The 19009-nt window shown below is 38.0% G+C and overlaps 1 protein-coding gene across 2 annotated transcripts in view; it reads right to left on the reverse strand.

Moving 5' to 3' along the window:
• LOC129765486 (SPARC-related modular calcium-binding protein 2) overlaps nt 1–19009 on the reverse strand; it is a 129568-nt gene that overhangs the window by 21125 nt on the left and 89434 nt on the right. The window contains exons 3-7 of one of the 2 annotated variants that reach the window (XM_055765854.1): nt 9300–9456; nt 1375–1635; nt 875–1107; nt 700–814; nt 9–377 (exon numbers count right to left, since the gene is read on the reverse strand). In XM_055765854.1, coding sequence (XP_055621829.1) covers nt 9–377; nt 700–814; nt 875–1107; nt 1375–1635; nt 9300–9456 — 1135 coding nt within the window. The remainder of the gene's footprint in view (nt 1–8; nt 378–699; nt 815–874; nt 1108–1374; nt 1636–9299; nt 9457–19009) is intronic. The other variant, XM_055765855.1, reaches the window with a different exon arrangement.

The raw sequence follows: 19009 nt of genomic DNA on the forward strand, positions 1-19009 counted from the left end.
ATACATACACAGATTGGGCTGAAGCCGCTTGCCGGCAATGCTAAAGTGCAGTCCGTTTAGTAGCATGTTATCACTATCGGGCAGTTCGTCCGAATCGTCGTCATTTTCAGAGTAATCATCTTCATCATCAAAATCAGTGTAATCATTGGAGCTATTCTGCTGTGACTCATCGTACCGGAGGAAGCTAGTGCTAGAGCTAGAGGAAGTGGAGTGTGGAGAGCCACCGATACCGACACCAATTACCATACCACCACGGCCCACGGCACCACCCTCGGCTGCGCTGCCAGGATGCTGCTGATGATGATGATGATGGCCGAACAATCCACCAGAACCACCCGAAGAACTAGATGATGATGAGGGGTACTGTTCCATCTCGGCTGATGGAGACGCAAAGGTGTTTGTTTGTGTTTTGTCGTTTTGTTTATTGCGTGCGTGGTGGTTTTATTTTTTTTTATTTTAGTTTAGAGAAAAATTATGTCAACATTAATTACAAAATATTTAATCACATTTCTCAGTTCTAAATCTAATGGAATATGCATTCGTTGTTAGAAACTGAAGTTATTCGAAAAAGTGTTGGAATTAGAAGTAGATGTCTTCCAATTACACCAACACTATTCTTCGATATCCATCGGATTAATTCGAAATTAGTTGGTGCTACGAATGAGGATTAACATGACATATTGAACATGGATTACTCACGTGTTAGATTGTCTTTGGAGAAGCAATTCGCCCATTCTTGACGCGATAATCGTTCATCCTGATCAACATCGCAGCTTTTGCCGAACGAGCGGCCGCAACGTTTAGGCTTGACGACCTGCAATACAAACAAATTTAAAATTAAACCCAAAAACATTGTCTCCAAAAATAGTCAAACCTTCTTAATCAGTCGCTTAAGCTCGCGGTACTCATTTTTGTCCAACATGCCATTTTTGTTCCCATCGATCGAAGCGAACTTCCACTCTAGCACGATTTTCTCGGCAACTCCTCCGCCGATCCCGGTGGCTATCGACAATCCGCTCCTAGCGTTTTGCTGCACCCGAATGTGCTCGTTCTCGAACAGTTTCAACAAGTTGCGGTTGAACACCGCGCGATCCATCCGGGAACAACCTGTCAACGGGACAACAAGGCATTAAGGCATTCCGCGTTGGTTGGATGGCTGGCTGGCTTTCAACATATTCAATCGCGATAAAACGGTGCTGATAGGATGCATCAGCTTAAGCCCCCAGAGAGGCCTCGAGAGACTCTCCTCACACATATGTGGCGCGATCACGCCGAATGTGAAGATTACCATAAATTATCGGATTGATAAATATTTTGAACTGCGAGATGCTAAACTGACAGGCAACAAATGGGTGTGTGTTGGACAATACTCACTGCGTTTGTTCCTAACCGGATTTCTTGGAGAGGATCTCCGCTGGTTGGATTTGCCCTTCTTCACGCAAACTGGTTTCCCGTGCTGAACCGTTGTGTTGGGCAGCGGTTTACCCTGGCTGTTAACGCACCAGCAGCCAACACTCTCGAGGCACTGCACTGGTGCGTAGGTACCATCCTCCCGGCACCGGGGCACGAACTTGACCCCGTACGGCGAGTTGGACCGATGCTGGAGGGCGTATGTGCGCGAAGCGAGACACACGTCTAAGGGGAAGAGACAAAAAATTTCTCCTTACTTTACATGTCGGTACTTTTCAAACTAACATTATGGTTTTAAAGCAAAATTTGGCACCAGCGAAAAATGCTAATGCCTGCTATCTGCTACACTTTCAAATGGTCGGTGTTCAGTCGCACCGGACTAAGTAACATAATTATAATCACTTGGAAATAACTTAACGAAATTTATTCTAAATAATCATCTTTGTCGTAAAATTCATAGTGGATTAGAGGAACGTATTTCCGTGTATTTTGTCGTCGAAATACCATACCCGTTCAGATGAAGCGAACAGAATCACAAGTCGGTCTATGCATATTTTTGCTTTTTGCGACATCGGGAAGTCACTCTCCAATTCTATGAAATTTTTTAATACACGAAAGTTAAATTCAATCTTATAATTAGTTCGCAATATTTGAATTACGTTCATGAAAAATCTCAGACACACGATAGAATCGACAAGGTCAACAATTTCGCAATCAGTGTTGCATCCAGCAACTGAATCTTCACCTTCTACTTCTTCCTCGAAAGTACAAGATTCTTCAGAAAAATATTTAATTTCGAAGTTGGAGTCACAGCTATACCAAAGCTAGCTACATTAGATATATACTTTAACCTGAAATCAAAAAGTAATAACGTGTATAAATTAGTGCGCGTGCGCAATGATTACGTTCTTACATCGCTAACACCGAGTAAACCGCGGATAAACGGTTTATGAGAGCTAATTTAATAAAATATAAACATAGAAAATTATTTCATTTGAAAAACTTTATGTAAAACATATAAAAATTAAAATAGTTACATTTTGAATAAAAACTGCAAACTTCACTTGGAAGAGCTTTGCAGGATAAAGTAAAATTCCTATATGACGAAGCTCACACCAGTTTAGACCATACACTTGCCAATGTTCCAGTTTAAACTGGATTCTTCCAGTTTTTTTCTCGATCCAGTCAACCAGTTGAATCCTAGAAACTTCCAGTTTTTTTATCAATTCAGTCATTCATTCAGTTTTATCCATTTTTATGTGTTTGTGCTTCGGTTTTATCTATATAAATTAAATCCATTCTCCACGATTTAACTCAAAAACGTATCTCAAAATTTTGACAGCAAATTGTTAGGCAAACCTATATCTTTCGACAGTCAAAATTTAATTTGATCCGTTGTGTTTTGCAGAGATTGTGTAGGATAGATGCCTAGATTTTTTTTTTTTTTTTGCAACATAAACATCCCATTAAAAATACAAAGGAACTGTTCGATTGGGCTCAAAAGCGAAAGGAAGAGCAACTAACCCAAATTCTCTTTTCCTACACCCAAACTAGCGTTGGCTGAAAACATTTCATCTTTGGCAGAAAAAGTGCCATTTCGTGTGCTGGAGGGTCAAATGCGCAAATAATGAGCTGTTTTACTAGCTTTAAAAAAAAGTAGACGGGTCTGGGCCTAAGGGCATGGACGGGATCTTGACATAGGACTGTGATTGTGTGTAGTAATTGCATTTAAATGGAGTTTTTTAATTGTTCAAAATCTGTAATTTTTTCGCTTTTAATTCTTCAAATGGAAGTCCTGAAAACCCATTTCCTGTATGAACTTCTATCCTTTAAACGGGTTAGATGAAATAACGTGGTAGAATCGGGAACCACATTTTGTTCAAAAATGTACACAAAAATACCATTAAAGCCAAATTAAAAAAGATAGAAGTTGGGTGTAAAAGAACAAATTGTAGAGCGGTTAGAGAGCTGCAATTTAATTGATTAATTGATAAAAACAATCTAGTTTAATATAATTTTTGAGGATGAAACTAATAATAACACATTTAAAAATATTAACTCTTAAGTTTTTCACTTTCAAAATTTTGAATGAAATCAACATAATCGTCTTCCGTTGCGCATTTTTCAATGTAGAGCCAGTTTGAGGCAACAGAGTCCGAAACAAAAAAAAAAGTTCTATAACTCTGTCATTGTTCAAATTCGAACATATGCGTAGAAGGATTTTTTTCATCAAACATGATCGTCTATCACCTCCTGATAAAATCTGGATAAACTTATTTTTTTAATGTGAGAAATGTGTTTTCTGACTTTAAGAGGATGAATCAACATAAACTTCCTCTTCTATATTCAAAAAACGAAAAATACATGCAATAAAAACCGAATAGAACGAAACAATTTTTTCACTCGATTTTATACAGGATTCGATTAAATACAGTGAAAAGAAATCAGAAACTGTATATAATCGAGTCCGCGCTGTATATCTTTATATATAAAAGAAGGATTTTCCCACGTACGTGTAAAATATCATCACATTTTTACATTACATGGCAGAACAACGTTTGCCGGGTCAGCTAGTTATAGATAAAAATAGCATTTTCTCTTTCGTTGCCACGCTATCCGGATTGTTGTTTGTTATAACTTTATAGCCCGGTGATGTATATTGAAAATTCTATGGTCATGAGTGCTCTCATTAGGTGCTAAGTTTTGCTTATGTTTAGGAAAGGAAAAGGAGAATGGGCATGTGTATTTGAGGAAGTGAAGCGGGTTTCAATGAAGACATGCATGGGCAGCATAATATTAAGATCGTGACTACTCAAGCTATCATAATCTGATATACATACCCTTTCGATTTCTAATTCAGCAGCCAGTTAAATTCATTCTTTGCATTTTTTTATATAATCAAACAACATGCTCGATATTATGACATCCTGGACCACAATTAAATAAATTGTTAGTAGCTAAACACACAAGATAAAACCGTGAATTGGGCACGAATTGTTTGGGCAACATACAATAGAATATTTGATAAATGCCTATTAGCGGTGAAAGGCGAGTAATTCATTATACGCATTTCTTCATTTCATTTGGGATTGTGCCAAAAAAAGTCCATGTGACGTCACTGGGAATCGAACCTAGGCCAGCTGGAATGCAAAGCTGTTTCATACGACCACGCTATCTATATAGCTACTAGTGCTGCTATATAAAATCGTGATAATATTACACCTCATCATAAAATGAAGTTGGAAAATGTTTTCTAAGAGAAAAAAGAAAAGCATGAACAAGAATAGATATTTTTATCTGTCTGGGCCGTGTATTTGGCAAACTATGTTTCGCCTGTTTCGCTCGCTCATATTGGCTCTAGCATATATATTATACAAATGATATACACGTATTTGGGAGTGGAGCATTTTATGTTATTTTTCAGCTCATTTAATGTAATAAATCGGGATGCCATAACATGTGCTAAAAATTAACTTTGGGTGCACGCAACTACAACAGAGTATGAAAATACAAAGTAACAGTTGAATAAACAATATTCGAAAGCGATTACTATTCATAGAACACAAAAATACCATTGATTTAATCCATTTTCCGTAAATAAAATAGAAGTTGGTCAATTTTCGAACTATAATGGTAGTAGAAAATTGTAGGTATAATGAAACCTTAAGACATTTGTAATGAAATGCGACTCTCCATCATTGTATAAAAACTTAAAATAAAATACTTTCAGAAAAATAATGTTCTTATTTGAATCAACTCGAAAAACATACGAAGATGACCACTAGAATCACTTAAAATAAAATATATTGGGAAGGGTAGCAATTAGTAAAATTTTCCGTACACCTTCTTATTGCAATTCATGCATGCTTTCATAAAATCGAGTCAAAAAAGATTTTTAAGAATCAATTCAACCATTTTCATAAATTCAATAATTTAAAAAAATATATAACTTTTTGTCCATTATTTTTCCATCTTGGCGCAATGGCGTGCAATTAACTTTAGATGATTTTTTATTGTTTTTCTTAGTTTTTTTAGTGTTATTTATGAACAGTTTTTTTACAGTCAACTCTCCCTAACTCGATATCCAAAGGGACCATCGAGTTAGGGAGGTATCGAGATACAGAACATAATTTTTCATAATTTTCTTTATGTCAAAAATTGTCATATATTAGGGTAAGTGTCCCAAGTATGGCATGAATTTGAATTTTTGATTCATTTCCTTAAAGTGCGAAAAACACCTTTATCATATTGGGTTGGGGAAAAAGAAATGTCGTACATTGTCAATATATGGCAACACTTAAACATATCTTGTGTTGTACTTATCGCATCTATACGGCTATTTAAAGACGACAATCTGTGCTACAAGTGATTGTCCTGACAGTGTTGTGATTGTCCTTTTCAGTCGCAAGTTATAGCGCGTCAAAGATGGAGTCCACCAAGCAAGAAATTCGCCATATTTTACGTTTTTACTACCTGCGAGGTAAAACTGCAACGAAGGCGGCCGAAAAAAATCGTGTGGTTTATGGACCCGATACTGTAACGATTCGCATAGCACACGAGTTGACGCAAAAAAAATCTTTTAGACCGAATCAACGCCTGCGATGCACTGCTGAAACGGAACAAACTCGACCCATTTTTGAAGAAGATGGTGACTGGTGATGAAAAGTGGATCACGTACGACAACTTAAGGCGAAAAAAGCGTGGTCTAAGCGCGGTGAGCCGGCCCAAACCATCGCCAAGCCCGGATTGACGGCCAGGAAGGTTTTGCTGTGTGCACTATGTCTGGAAATAGCATTTAGAGGCAACCCTGTACAGGAGATAGTTGCTTTCCTTTTCGCATCGTTGTTTCGCAAAAATAGGAGAGTGTAAACAAGAGATTGCTATAAAAATTTAATTCCAAACGAAGAGAAGAGAGATGACGGCGCCAGTGGTTGTATGGTTAGCGTAACAGCCTCACAATCCGATCGGCCTGGGTTCAATCCCAGCTGGCGTCGTTGGGATTTTCTGAGGCGAAAAATCTCTGGTTACGTCTTCCTTCGGAGCGGAAGTAAAAGAAGTTGGCCCGGCTCATGAGTTGTTGAGTCTGATAGGTAGGAACAGGTGGAGTCGCCTCCCTGATGTCGGTGATTGGCACTAAAGTGGCGGAAATAGGCCGACGAAAAATAAGCGAAGATAAAAAAAAAAAAAAAAAAAAAAGAAGAGAAGAGAGATGACGTCATCCCTGTCGACGAAGAGCGAGGCATACATGTTTTGAAACGAGCAGCTATCATTGTAGTTAGTTGGACCTAAGTATCCCAAATCCGCTGAGCGTGTTCCCTGAGTTTTTTGCCTAGCCGGTTTATGTTTTTATATGTGTAGTTTTATGAGATAAATGTATTGTAAATAAATTGTATATGTTGTGAAATGTTATATGAAGAACTTGAACTGTGTAATGTATTTATGTACAAAAGTGCTATGTAAGTGTTATCTATATATATGTTGGAAGAACCAAACGGTGTACGCAGCAGGTAATAGGAGAGTTGCCGTCCAAATTATTCAACCCAATTGATGATCCCCGACACACTATGAGCTGCTCAACTATGACCAGACCCTCAACTCGGTTCTCTACTGTGAGCAGCTTGACCGTTTGAAGCAGGCGATTGACCAGAAGCGGCCAGAAATGATCAATAGGAATGGTGTTGTTTTCCACCAGGACAACGCTCGGCCTCACACATCTTTGATGATCCGCCAGAAGCTACGGGAGCTCGGATGTGATGTCCTATTGCACCCACCGTATAGTCGGGACCTGGCTCCAAGTGATTACCATCTACCACTCTGTTGGCTCAAACTGACTCTACATTGAAAAGTACGCTACGTAATCCAATTCTGTTGCTTTCATTTGAAAGATGAGAAAATTTAGTACAGGATATAGTAGTGGAACAACTGAACTAGTAAACACATTTTGGAAGTGGAAAATTTAAAAGTTAATCATTTTTAATTTGTAATTATAATTTTATCCCAAAAATTCATACTAAGCTTGATTGTTTCTATCAATTAAATTAAAGCTCTCTAACCCCTCTACAATTTGTTCTTTGACGCCAAATTTCCATCTCTCTTTATTTCGCTGCAACATCGATCTAAACAATTGCTGATGAAAATTCAATCAAAATCTTCAAAAATTGCGATTTTTTACCCACTGTACTTATAAAAGCCACTTAAATTTCACTTGATTGTTGAAAGGTTATTTTTTTTTCTTTAAATTATTGAAGTTATAAAAAAAAATTTTTTTTCCAAACTGTATATAATCGAGTCCTAAATTTTACATAATCGAATCATATATAATCGAGTGTGTATATAATCGAGACCGACCTGCATGAGGAACTAGGTTAACAAAGAAAATATTGATTAAGTTTGTTATTAAAACTGAATTGTAACGATCACGCAGGAACTGTTCAATCACAAAGAAGTGTTCGATTAGTTTCACATGAACATTTTCAGTTGATTCAATATTCCGGACATTTTCTTCAGGTTTGATTTAACGTTCGAAGATGTAATTTCTGGACAAATTCGCAAGCCGTATCCCGAAGAATAGAACCTGTGAGAGGTAAATTATTCTCTCTGGCTGGATAAGACAAAAATCCATTGACCGCTCCAGCTTTTCGATTCCGATCAACCTTTTATGCTTGTGGTCTAGATTCATTTTTACTTTAGTTTGAATAGTGTTGATACCGTACTTTGTGCAATACTGAAATTATTGGCAGCTTCAGACCCCTTCCGTCCATTCTTCTCGACCTGCTCGATGATGCTCAAACGTTGCGCAATGGTTAGCGTTTTGATTGTTCGCTTGGAAGGTTTGTCGTGGTTTTCGATACACGAAAAGAAATTATTTGTCGATGCATTTCCTGTTTGTTCCACAAATAATTACAATTATAATATAAAATCATAATTGACACAGTTTTCGTTCAATATGTTCCTGCGATATCGGAAAAAAACCTCTTATTTCATCACATAAAATAAATACTCCATACGTTAAAGTAAATTTTCATTCATGATTTTGATTTTGAAAGCATGTTTATTCCACCTGAATATCCATCATTATTTTCGCCTCCCAATGAAAGCACACGTAGCTTAATGCCGACACTAGGTTCAAACTGAGTGAATAAAAAAAACTTTTGACAGCAGTTAGTGCGGCTAGTGATCCCCGATTTTTGAAATTAATCGTTCATCAGCTAATGGAATACTTTTCAGCAGTTTGTTATTCGACACGATTAATCGCCCCAAATAATCTTATTAATCGATTAATCGTCACACTGAGGGAAATAATTAGTTAGACTAATATTTCACATTTGCTAGAAAGCCATCTGGAATCAAAAAAATGTTCATTCCGCCTGAAAATCAATTATTATCTATTACGCACCCCTTAACTCGTAAACGAAGCTCAATTCGCGTTGACGGCATTGAGCTTCGTTTGCGAGTTGAGGGGAGCGTGAAAGATAAAGATAATGATAATGGTGGCGCAGTATTCGTTCGATTAATAATCGATTTCTGTAGGAAGTATTCGGTTAATCGATTAATCGAACGATTATCGGGGATCATTAAGTGCGGCACGAATTCGCTATAAGGGAGGCATCGAGTTATGGAGAGAAGAATGCTTGTAAAATCGAGGGTGCCATGAAATCCATCGAGTTAGGGAAAATATCGAGATACAGAACATCGAGTTAGGGAGATTTGACTGTAATACAATATAATTTTCCGTGAGTATTCTTTAGCACAAAATTCGTGATGTTTCACCAACACTCTGCATTCATTTCACTTCTCTTCTATCACTTTTTTCACAAACTATTTTTCGTACAAAAAAAAACCTTCAGGATAAACGCGCAGTGTGATATTTTGCACCCAGCTTAACTCACCTTTGCACGTGCCCCGATGTTTCAGGCTAACTTGGTGCCCACTGCACTGCGCCCTGATTAGATGGCACCGCGTTGGATAGGTTTGATTGTCCGTGCCGCATACCGGACGCCCTTTGCTTTCGTCACACTCGCCACCCTTTGCGGTGCACTCCGAGATCTGCAAATAGGAGAATTAAAAATAATTGTATTTTGTTTATAAAAAAAAACTCTTCCATTGCTCAAGTACAGTTTTGTTGGATGAACACATTCATTAAATTTGATCGACAACGATCAAGTTAATGTTAATGCATTGGTCAAGGGTTGGCGCTTTCAATGGGCACTCGAACGCGATGAGAAATGCCAACCAACGCAGCAACAAATCGTTAGAAAATAATAACCGAAGGAATAATGAGTCAAACAATAATGATGGCGCCAATTTTCATTAGTGTTTGCAAATCGTTCCGTTCGGCCTGTTGATCCTTGCTTCTTCTCCGCTGCATTCTGTCCATAAGTCTGCAACGAACGCTCTCTCTCTCTCTCAATCTCTGGACAGTTCTTTCCCTTGTTTCTCTACGGTCGAGGAGTGACCTATCCAAACATTTGGCGATACTGAACACCCGAGCGTATGTTTAATGTTTTGCTGTTTATTGACAATATTAAATAATCATCGCATTCAAGCCGAGCCTGCATCAAAAGCCAAAGCGGGCTCGAGGAGGTGAACTGTCTAAGGGAAGAGTTTATAATAAGCAGGTTTGACGCTAGTAGTTCATCAATCTGTGGGTCAACAATCGATTGGATTTCGAAAAGCTCATCAAATTTGTCAAAAAAAAAAATCACATACCAAACCGAATGCCGCCAGGCGAGCCATGATCCATCGCTTAACCGAGGCGCCGTCGGAGTGTATTAATCAGTATTGTACATTTCCCACCACCCGCTAACTTGGCAGCCAGCCATAAGCAGCCAAAAATTTATAAGTTCCTTATACAGTGTTGAATTTCAGCGGTATGCGGAATTCATTATGAAAGCTGATCAAACATGGTATCGATTAATGACCGATGGCATTTTAGTTTGCCGGGAGCCTCTCACAGATGGCGCCGCCGCTCATGCAAATTTCGCATGAAATCAAAACAAATGTGCGGGGAGGAGGGAGATTTATTGGCAAACCAGGCGACAGCTCAAATTACCAATCCGTTTTCTTCAAGTTTTTCCCCCCTAAATCAACACTTACCCACGGTGTCGAATATATGTTGAGATCCGTGAAACCGAACGGCGCCAAAAAAAAGGCAGGGATTCGTCATCATAATCATAATAGGAAAAACATAGCCCCGTGCTCGAATTAAATATTACAATCAGCAGTTCTGCTCTGCAAAGACGACTGGCGCTAAGTTGCCACTCCAATTAGCGGTCTGACTAACGCGATAGCGACTGAGAGAGAGAGAGAGAGTGGAGAACGCGGAATCACGGAATCGCGGGAATCCAGAATGCGAACGCTGTGTGCCGAGACACAGATGCGCTGTATATTAAACAAGCAAATTGATTATTAGTAATAGTCGTCATTAAAACATTATCTATATTAGCTCGAAGCAGACATTTCTTTAAGCCTTGCATCGGGTGCATAGAGTGTGATTTTTTTCTTCGTGATTCCACGAGAGTGAAATGACCACATATATTATATCAACAAGACGATTGTTGCCTCCAGCGGCCGGTGGAATGATTATCGGTCGCGTTGCATACGTGCAAACGATGGTTCTGAGAAGCGATCTGTTGAACTGTAACGAGTGAATAGTAAAATATAGTGCCATACTAGTCCCTCGGCAGAATCGAATAAATGATTCTTAGTATCTCTGCACCTATTTGTACACAATTCCTCTGGAACCGGAGTAGGAAGAAACGTTTCAAGTGATTACTCGGCTAAGTTGGAGGTAGAACCCATGTTCCAGAAAAAAACTTACGACTCATATAAATGTTGCAGCTTATTAAAATTCTGTTATGTATATAACTGAATATTTCAATCAGTTCGAATGTTAATGAATCGCTACATTAAAAATACGAATTCGTATTTCTAAAATCATTCAAAATTATTACGCAGCTTTAATAAGCGATCGTTTTCTCCGACATTGGACCCCTCGAGATTCGCGAGCCAATAATCGTTTTTGCAAACATTTATTTACATAAATTTATTGGTTCACGACTAGCGGCCCGGTCTCTTGTTTTATTAGGCTTCTCGCATAGTCATTGGAATAGCTTTGCTTTATACAAATTCTCGCAATTTTTTTTCTTTTCTTTTCTTTAATGTTTGTTTTTGCCACCAAATGTTACTATGTCTCTTTTCTTCAACTTTTTCTCTGCTTTCAATTTTTGCTCTTTTAGTTGTTTTTTTTGCCTAAATTTTTAAACTGAGTAGTAGACTCTATTGCGATCCTTATCTGCTATAAGTTGTTTCAACGGTTTTCACCGGTAGCGTCAATTTCAAGCTGCAGTAATTCATGTATTTAAAATTAAAATATCTTCGTCTTAAACGGAATAACAAATTTGGCACACTTTCTTTAGAAAAAAGTACAAATAATCTTAATCGCCTTTGAGAATAATTCAGGAATAATTCACAATTGTCTTCAGATTAATATATCATTTGGCTTGTTTCGTGTTATGTTTTCTGCAACTCGTAACGCTGCAACGCAATTGTAAGAGATTCTGATGAAATAAATACTATTTTTGGGATTTTCTTTTAAAGAAAAGTCTCATTCATGATACTAACTGTCTCTTTGGTCTCAACACCTCGAAAACGACAAAAACCCAAATTTTTCAATGATTTCACCAAAGTTGCCTAAGACATTTGGAGTTCTGTTCAGTATAAAGCACAAGCGTTTGAAAATTTTCATGCGAAGTACTGGTAGTGAAGGAACATCACTGAAACTTGAAAAAATGGAAATATACGTTCCAATCATTTCTGGCCGATTTTTTAAAAAGTTCACAAACAATACACTAGAGTACAGTAAACTTTCAATATGACCGTAGGTAGGTTTAGCAAATTGATACACCAGTTTTCACAAACCCAGAAAAATGCTTGGTAAAAGAATTTACGAAATATTTGGTAATGTAAACATTAGTAAAATGTACATATTGTCTGTACATATTACCAACCGTATGAAAAATGAATGTCTGATGCAATATACATCCCTACCAACGATTGATACATTTTACTACACGGTGTTGGTAACTTTGACGATTGTTATTCCTGGCAACCGCGAAGAAAATATATATCTGCCACCGTTTCAAATTTCACCGAGAAGGATTACATTTTATTTTATTTTGAGAAGAAATCTGTGACGCTGACAAATGATGTGATATCAGCCCCGACAAATGGGAGCGGCCCAGGAAACGTTACTAAGTTGAATAAGAACAAGGTTCACAATGACAACAGTGCTAAGGTGGACCGAGGATTAATTGAAAGTACGATAAATAGTGCTGTGTTTTGTTCGTACGCTGTCCGACCAATGAATCGACGGTAATGAAATATTATTCGGCTATTTGTAGGAGGCCAAATTCCCAGCCAGGATATGCTGATGAACTTAAGAGCAACTAACGTTGAGTTCACTCAAGCCGGCGAAAACACCAGAGGATGCACTCAATAAAGCTTTCAAGTTCTGACTTACACAGCCGGTGCCTAAGACACGGATGAATAGAACCGATAGAGGCAGACAAATCCACGTTTAGATTCGATTATCAGCCGACCTTCTTGAAGTGAGCACTTCAACCATATGGTTGGTGCTCGGAATGCCACTGTGGAGTAAGAGTAGTCAAGTTCGGTCGGCAGATAGGATTCATTTCGGCTATTCCTGGCATTCTCAAAGCAGAATCAGAAGGGTAAATCTGACTGGGATCATTCAAGCGGTCTGTATGGCAGATGTTGTGCTGCCAAAACCGGTCGCTTCTCGTCGCCCTTGGAATAGGTCTCTGAACCCGAAGAAGCCGGTTGAGGTGAATTCGGTTTGGCTTAAGAGATTTTTCGCAGATTAGCTTATTGATCAAATGGCTGCAGGTTAAATTTTCTCATCTCTTACGGAACATGACGATGCAGAGAACAATCAAACTGCATAAACTGTCGAATGATACAAAAACGCCTGGTTTCCGCAAAATACGAGAAGCGTATTTGGAAGAGACCTATCTATGCTGGAGAACAAGGTCCCTCACTGGTTCTTGCCCCAGGATGGTATCATCGATTGCTTCGTGGGGGAGTAGCGATTTTTTCTATTTAGTGTTATAACCAATGGCAACGATGGCCGATCATGACCGTACTAATCAAAGTGATTCAACCCATGTGTCAGACACGGTAGTCCACCACTGCGGGTTTTGCAATGGTAGCATCCATGCAACAACAGCAGTAATATCATCACCACCAACCAACCTAAATTGGCAGCTTCAATAGAGCGGGACAAAAACACGTAAATTCTTCCCGGAATCATTGGTTTTTCATCAATAAGTAGACAGTAGAAAACCTTGACAAAAGAATACTAGAATAACGACATTATGAAAATGAAATAGAATGTTGTAAGCAGACTTTTTTTTAGCGCCTTTATTTATAGTGAGATTCCAGTTGCCACAAAAATGCTGCTTCTCAAGTCACAGTTTTCGGCAATGTTCTGGTTTGTGTGTTGAAAAGGCCTTAAATTTGTAGAAACACTCATACAATTTGTTAACCTCTTTATATATGTTGGTAAGTACAAGGCGTTGTATTATAGGTGGACCGCAATGTCAAAATTGCTGTTCGGCCATTGCTCGTGAAAAAACAAATTTGTTTACAAAACAAGTCGTATCTTTTGGTGACAAATGCATTCGTTGGCAAAATAGCTGCTCGCGCTTCATTGCTGAATCATAACAGTGCAGAAGGATGTTTTAGTATATCTTTTCGCCTTTCTTTCCAAGCAAAATGTACTTCTGTTTGGCTCCCATCGGCGGGGAAAAGAGTACTATCAGCTTACGGCGATGGTGACAAACAATAACGCTGATTGTGGCTCCACTGATTTCGCTCAGGGAGGAGGAGAATGCTGTGCATATACCGGGAAGGAGATCCGGAAAGGGCTTGTAACGGTAATTGGCTAGAGCAAAAGGAGGTTATGCACTATATTCCACGAATATATATTTGCTTATTTTTTCCTTCAATTATTTTCCTTAGCGAGTTGACATTAAAATCATAACCACACACCCAAACAAAAAGTAAATAATTCTGAAAGTTACGTCTCGCTACTCGTCTCACGTCATGTCCTGAAAGTGTCAAGATCGAAACACCTATAGTTCAGCATCTTGGGTAAGTATGGTGGTAGATTGAAAGGTTGAAATACTTCTATTTAGGTGCACAGAAAAAATGATTATCAAAAAATAGACTAATTAAACGGCACCTTACGATTGGTGTTCTCCCCTAGATATCATTTTTCTTTATAAATTAATTATATCCTTCATGATTCTAGTGTTTTTTCTGACTATCTTGTCTTCACAATGCTATTCTAAAGAAAATTCTAGTATTTTCATCACTGAGAATACGGTAAAACGATTTTACCGGTTTGCTTTGATCGAGTGCAAACCGTGATGCTGAGAGGCACACTGACGCGCAACGCACTGACACCGTATTAAGTGCGATTCACATACATCATCCACGTCACGTTCACGTCCGGTCATGTTCCGTTACGTCAGTGATTCTACCAAGCAATTCTTATTAAAACATCCACATACACCGGCAACGTAACGACCCTTCAGCATACGTTCAACGAAAACGACCCGCAGGATTTGTAGAGAAGAATTATTGACGGAGAGGGACGGTTCCTAGGGTTTTCATCTGGGCTTTGTGTCTCGGCTTTTGTTTTGATTTTGGTTGTACAGTAATTCTCGGCACACATCTGATTCGACATTTAGCTAATTGGACAGACCTGTGATGCAACACGTTTAATTAAACATTTTTACCTCTAATTGGACATTTTTGTAAACATTGAGTTCGGGGCTCAAATTATTGATAGTGGCCACCAGTCGCGAATGTCCAATTACTGGTCAAAATCGCCTCCAATGCGACACTGAGTGGTGCCTCGGCATGTCGCATTATAAGTAACTTACTGTACTTTTATGCCAATATATTTCTCAGTTCCAAATTTCGGAGTGAAAATCATTCGCTGACTGGCTGAGAGAAGTAGTCTATGAATTATTATTGTTGAATAAGGGTCTACGGGGTTTTAAGCATTTAAATAATAGAATTCAATGATTTTCATTGAATTTTTCAAAATTTAGAACCGATTCTAGGTATGCTGATTTGAAAAAAGGTATTGCAATTTAAAATTGATGTAGGTGGCGATACCATGAATAACATTAACGTTTGACATCTGTCGTGACGGTGCTGGTGCAAGCATTGACTGCATGTGTGAATTGGTGGAAACGTCAACGGAACATAGACGTTCTTTTCCGTAACGTTCTATGTGAATCGCACATTATTAGATGTACCGGTAAATTTCTTCAGTTTTACAACAGATGGTGTAATTTGATTATTATTCCAGTGAATCAAATTTCCAGACATTCGTTAGAAAGTTTCAGTCATTGCGCGTCTTTTTCAGTATATGTCAAAAGTTGAAGCGTAAACAACATAGTTTTTTGCCACTTCGAATATGTGGAACGTTGGTACGAATACCAACGAGAGTGTTTTTGCGGGGAGTGTTACTTCATTACTTCAATATGAAGAAAACAGCTGCGGAAAGTCATCGCATATTGGCGGAAGTTTATAGTGACCATGCTCCAACTAAGCGAACGTGTCAGACGTGGTTTGCACGGTTTAAAAGTGGTAATTTTGACTTGAAAAACGAAGAACGTTTCGAACCGCCAAAAAAGTTTGAAGATCAAGAATTGAAGGCTTTACTCGATCAAGATCCACCACAAATGCAACAAGAACTTTCAGATACACATGGAGTAGCTCAGCAAACCATATCCGATCGTTTAAAAGCAATGGGAATGATCCAAAAGATAGTACATTGGGTGCCGTATGAATTGAAGTCACGAGACGTCGAACGCCTTTTTCACGTGCGAACAACTGCTCCAACGGCATAAAAGAAAGGGTTTTTTTTGGATCGAATCGTTACTGGCGATGAAAAGTGGGTCCATTACGACAATCCTAAACGTAAGGCAACGTATGGATACCCCAGCCATGCAGAAGGTTATGCTGTCTATTTGGTGGGACCAGCTGAGTGTGGTGTACTATGAGCTGCAAAAACCGAATGAAACCATTACGGGGGGCCTCTACCGACGACAATTGATGCGTTTGAGCCATGCACTAAAGGGAAAACGGCCACAATACGAGCAAAGACTCGATAAGGTTATTTTGCAGCACGACAATGCTCGGCCGCATGTCGCGAAACCGGTCGAAACATACTTGGAAACGCTGAAATAGGAAATAGGTCCTATCCCACCCGCCGTATTCTCCAGACATTGCTCTGTCCAATTACTACCTTTTACGATAGATGCAATATGGACTGGTTGACCAGCACCGGCCAATTATTTCCGCAAAGGGATCCGTGAATTGCCAGAAGGATGGGAAAAAGTTGCGACTAGCGATGTACAATACTTTGAACATTAACTCTTTGTGGTCGTTTGTCTGCTCTCAGCCACCACAGCAAGAAACAATGTTAATCTTATATTTTACTCAACCAAGTATCAGTTTATGCTATTCCTAAACGAAGCTTGATGTCTAGTGAACCTGTTTACGAACAATACGGTGCTCTTATGAGTGATAGATAACGGTATCCAGTATCAAACAAAGTAGTTACCCACACAAGACAACGCACAGTGCGTCGAATGCATAGGAATGTGGGACAAAAATCACAACAGCAGAATTTAGCCATTGTAACACTTTGGTGTGATGGAAAAGATTGTTCATAAGTATCAGAACTACTGTTTGCATAAATGACTCATGCTGTTTGAATAATCGTATGAGTGTTTCAAGCGACAGAATCTTTGTTTACCTAAAATGAAAAGTTCTGAACATTTCGGATTCGCAGAAATCATTATTTGAGTAACTACTGGTTTAAATTATGTTGAAGTAGCTGTTCATAAAGTACAGAATAATTGTTTACATAAGTCTCTTATGTCATATGAAATGAAAAATCTTTGTTTGTTAAAAGTGGAAAGTGCTTTTCGGATATACATTGCTGGCATTAATTACACATTTATTGCATCAATGGCAAAAGTGTCTCATATTTAACGGATAATAAAAATAAAATTATGTATTGATTATACTTCATATGATTTACTCTTGGAGACTGTTTCGGATAATTTTACACGAAGACGAATTATAAAGTATGATGTTTATACAAAAACATCACATTTAAATACATTGTTAAGTTAATACATATATGAAGTTCACGTAAAAAAAAATATAGATTTTTCATAATCATGCATGTATCACTGCTTTTTGAAGGAAAAATAATTCCGACCAGTACGACACCCATACCCAAATTTAATACGACCGCAAAGGGTTAAATTTCCAACCATTTTTGCAAAATAAAGCATTAATTTTTTGAGAAAAAAATTACGAAACTTACCGGTACTCCTAATAACTCAAAAACGAAAAAAAAGTCTCTCTGGTTTCGACATATGTTATGTGAAAAATCCTCAACTTTCCAGAAAAATTAAAGCACTTTTGGTCCCGAGACTATGAAAACAATAAAAAACAAATACAATCAATAACAACGAGAGCAGAATTGGAATTTCCTGCAGGTATAGTATTTTTTTAAGACCAGGCTTTGATTTGATACATCGATTATCCGAATCGGTCTAGTAGTTCAAAAGTTATAAATTTTTGAAAAAAGTCATTTTTGGAAAAAGAGGAAAAAGTTGATTTTTCGGACAACCCTAAAATGGAAATGGTCACCCAGATGAAAAAATTAAAAAAAACGTGACGGTGGTTTGCGATAAAAAACTAAACTACCAATTTTCACGAAAATCTGAGAACCACTATATCGGTTTGACATGGAATGGCTGAATATATATTTTTATACTCAAAATACGGAACAGATTGATAAAAAGACGGGACAGTCAAAAGTCGAAACGGTACTTTTGGTCAGCCTACATATGGAGCATGCTGAGACCAAATTACCCATGGTAGCAACCGTGCCCTGAAGGCATCCAAGAAGACCACTATCGAACCATTCGCAGCATTAACCACTACCGACTTCCGTCAAGCAGATATCGCACTTTATCGGCTAGCTCAGCGCGAATCGTTTCCAGATATTTTCTCTGGGACATGTATTCCTACGTAGTTTACGTTAATAACCACTCCCGCTCGACAAATGACAAAACATGAGTATTTTTGATTCGAATGAAAGTGTGTATTCCGTTTTGGGTTAGAGGAAATATGAGTTTTCCACAGCAATTGGGAATTTTTTGACTCAAGCGTAACTTTTGAAAAGGGCGTATCGATTTTAGTAAGAGAAATCTTTGATAATTTATATCTCAAAAAATATGAGTCGTACCGAAATAGTGTCTTAGAAAGAGTTATATGGTTGAATATGAAAAAAATGTACACTGAGAAAAATATTAGTACTCTCTTTTTTATTTACAAAATAAAAATTCTATTTGCAATATCCAAAATACATATTTTTTAATTTTTTTTTTCAATTTTTTCATATAAAATAGAAGTTTTTGTAGAAAATTTAAAAAAATGGGCCCAAGATGGTAAAACTATTTTTGACAAAATTTGTGGA

The sequence above is a fragment of the Toxorhynchites rutilus genome, chromosome 2 (genome assembly GCF_029784135.1).
Source record: "Toxorhynchites rutilus septentrionalis strain SRP chromosome 2, ASM2978413v1, whole genome shotgun sequence".
Classification (NCBI taxonomy): domain Eukaryota; kingdom Metazoa; phylum Arthropoda; class Insecta; order Diptera; family Culicidae; genus Toxorhynchites; species Toxorhynchites rutilus.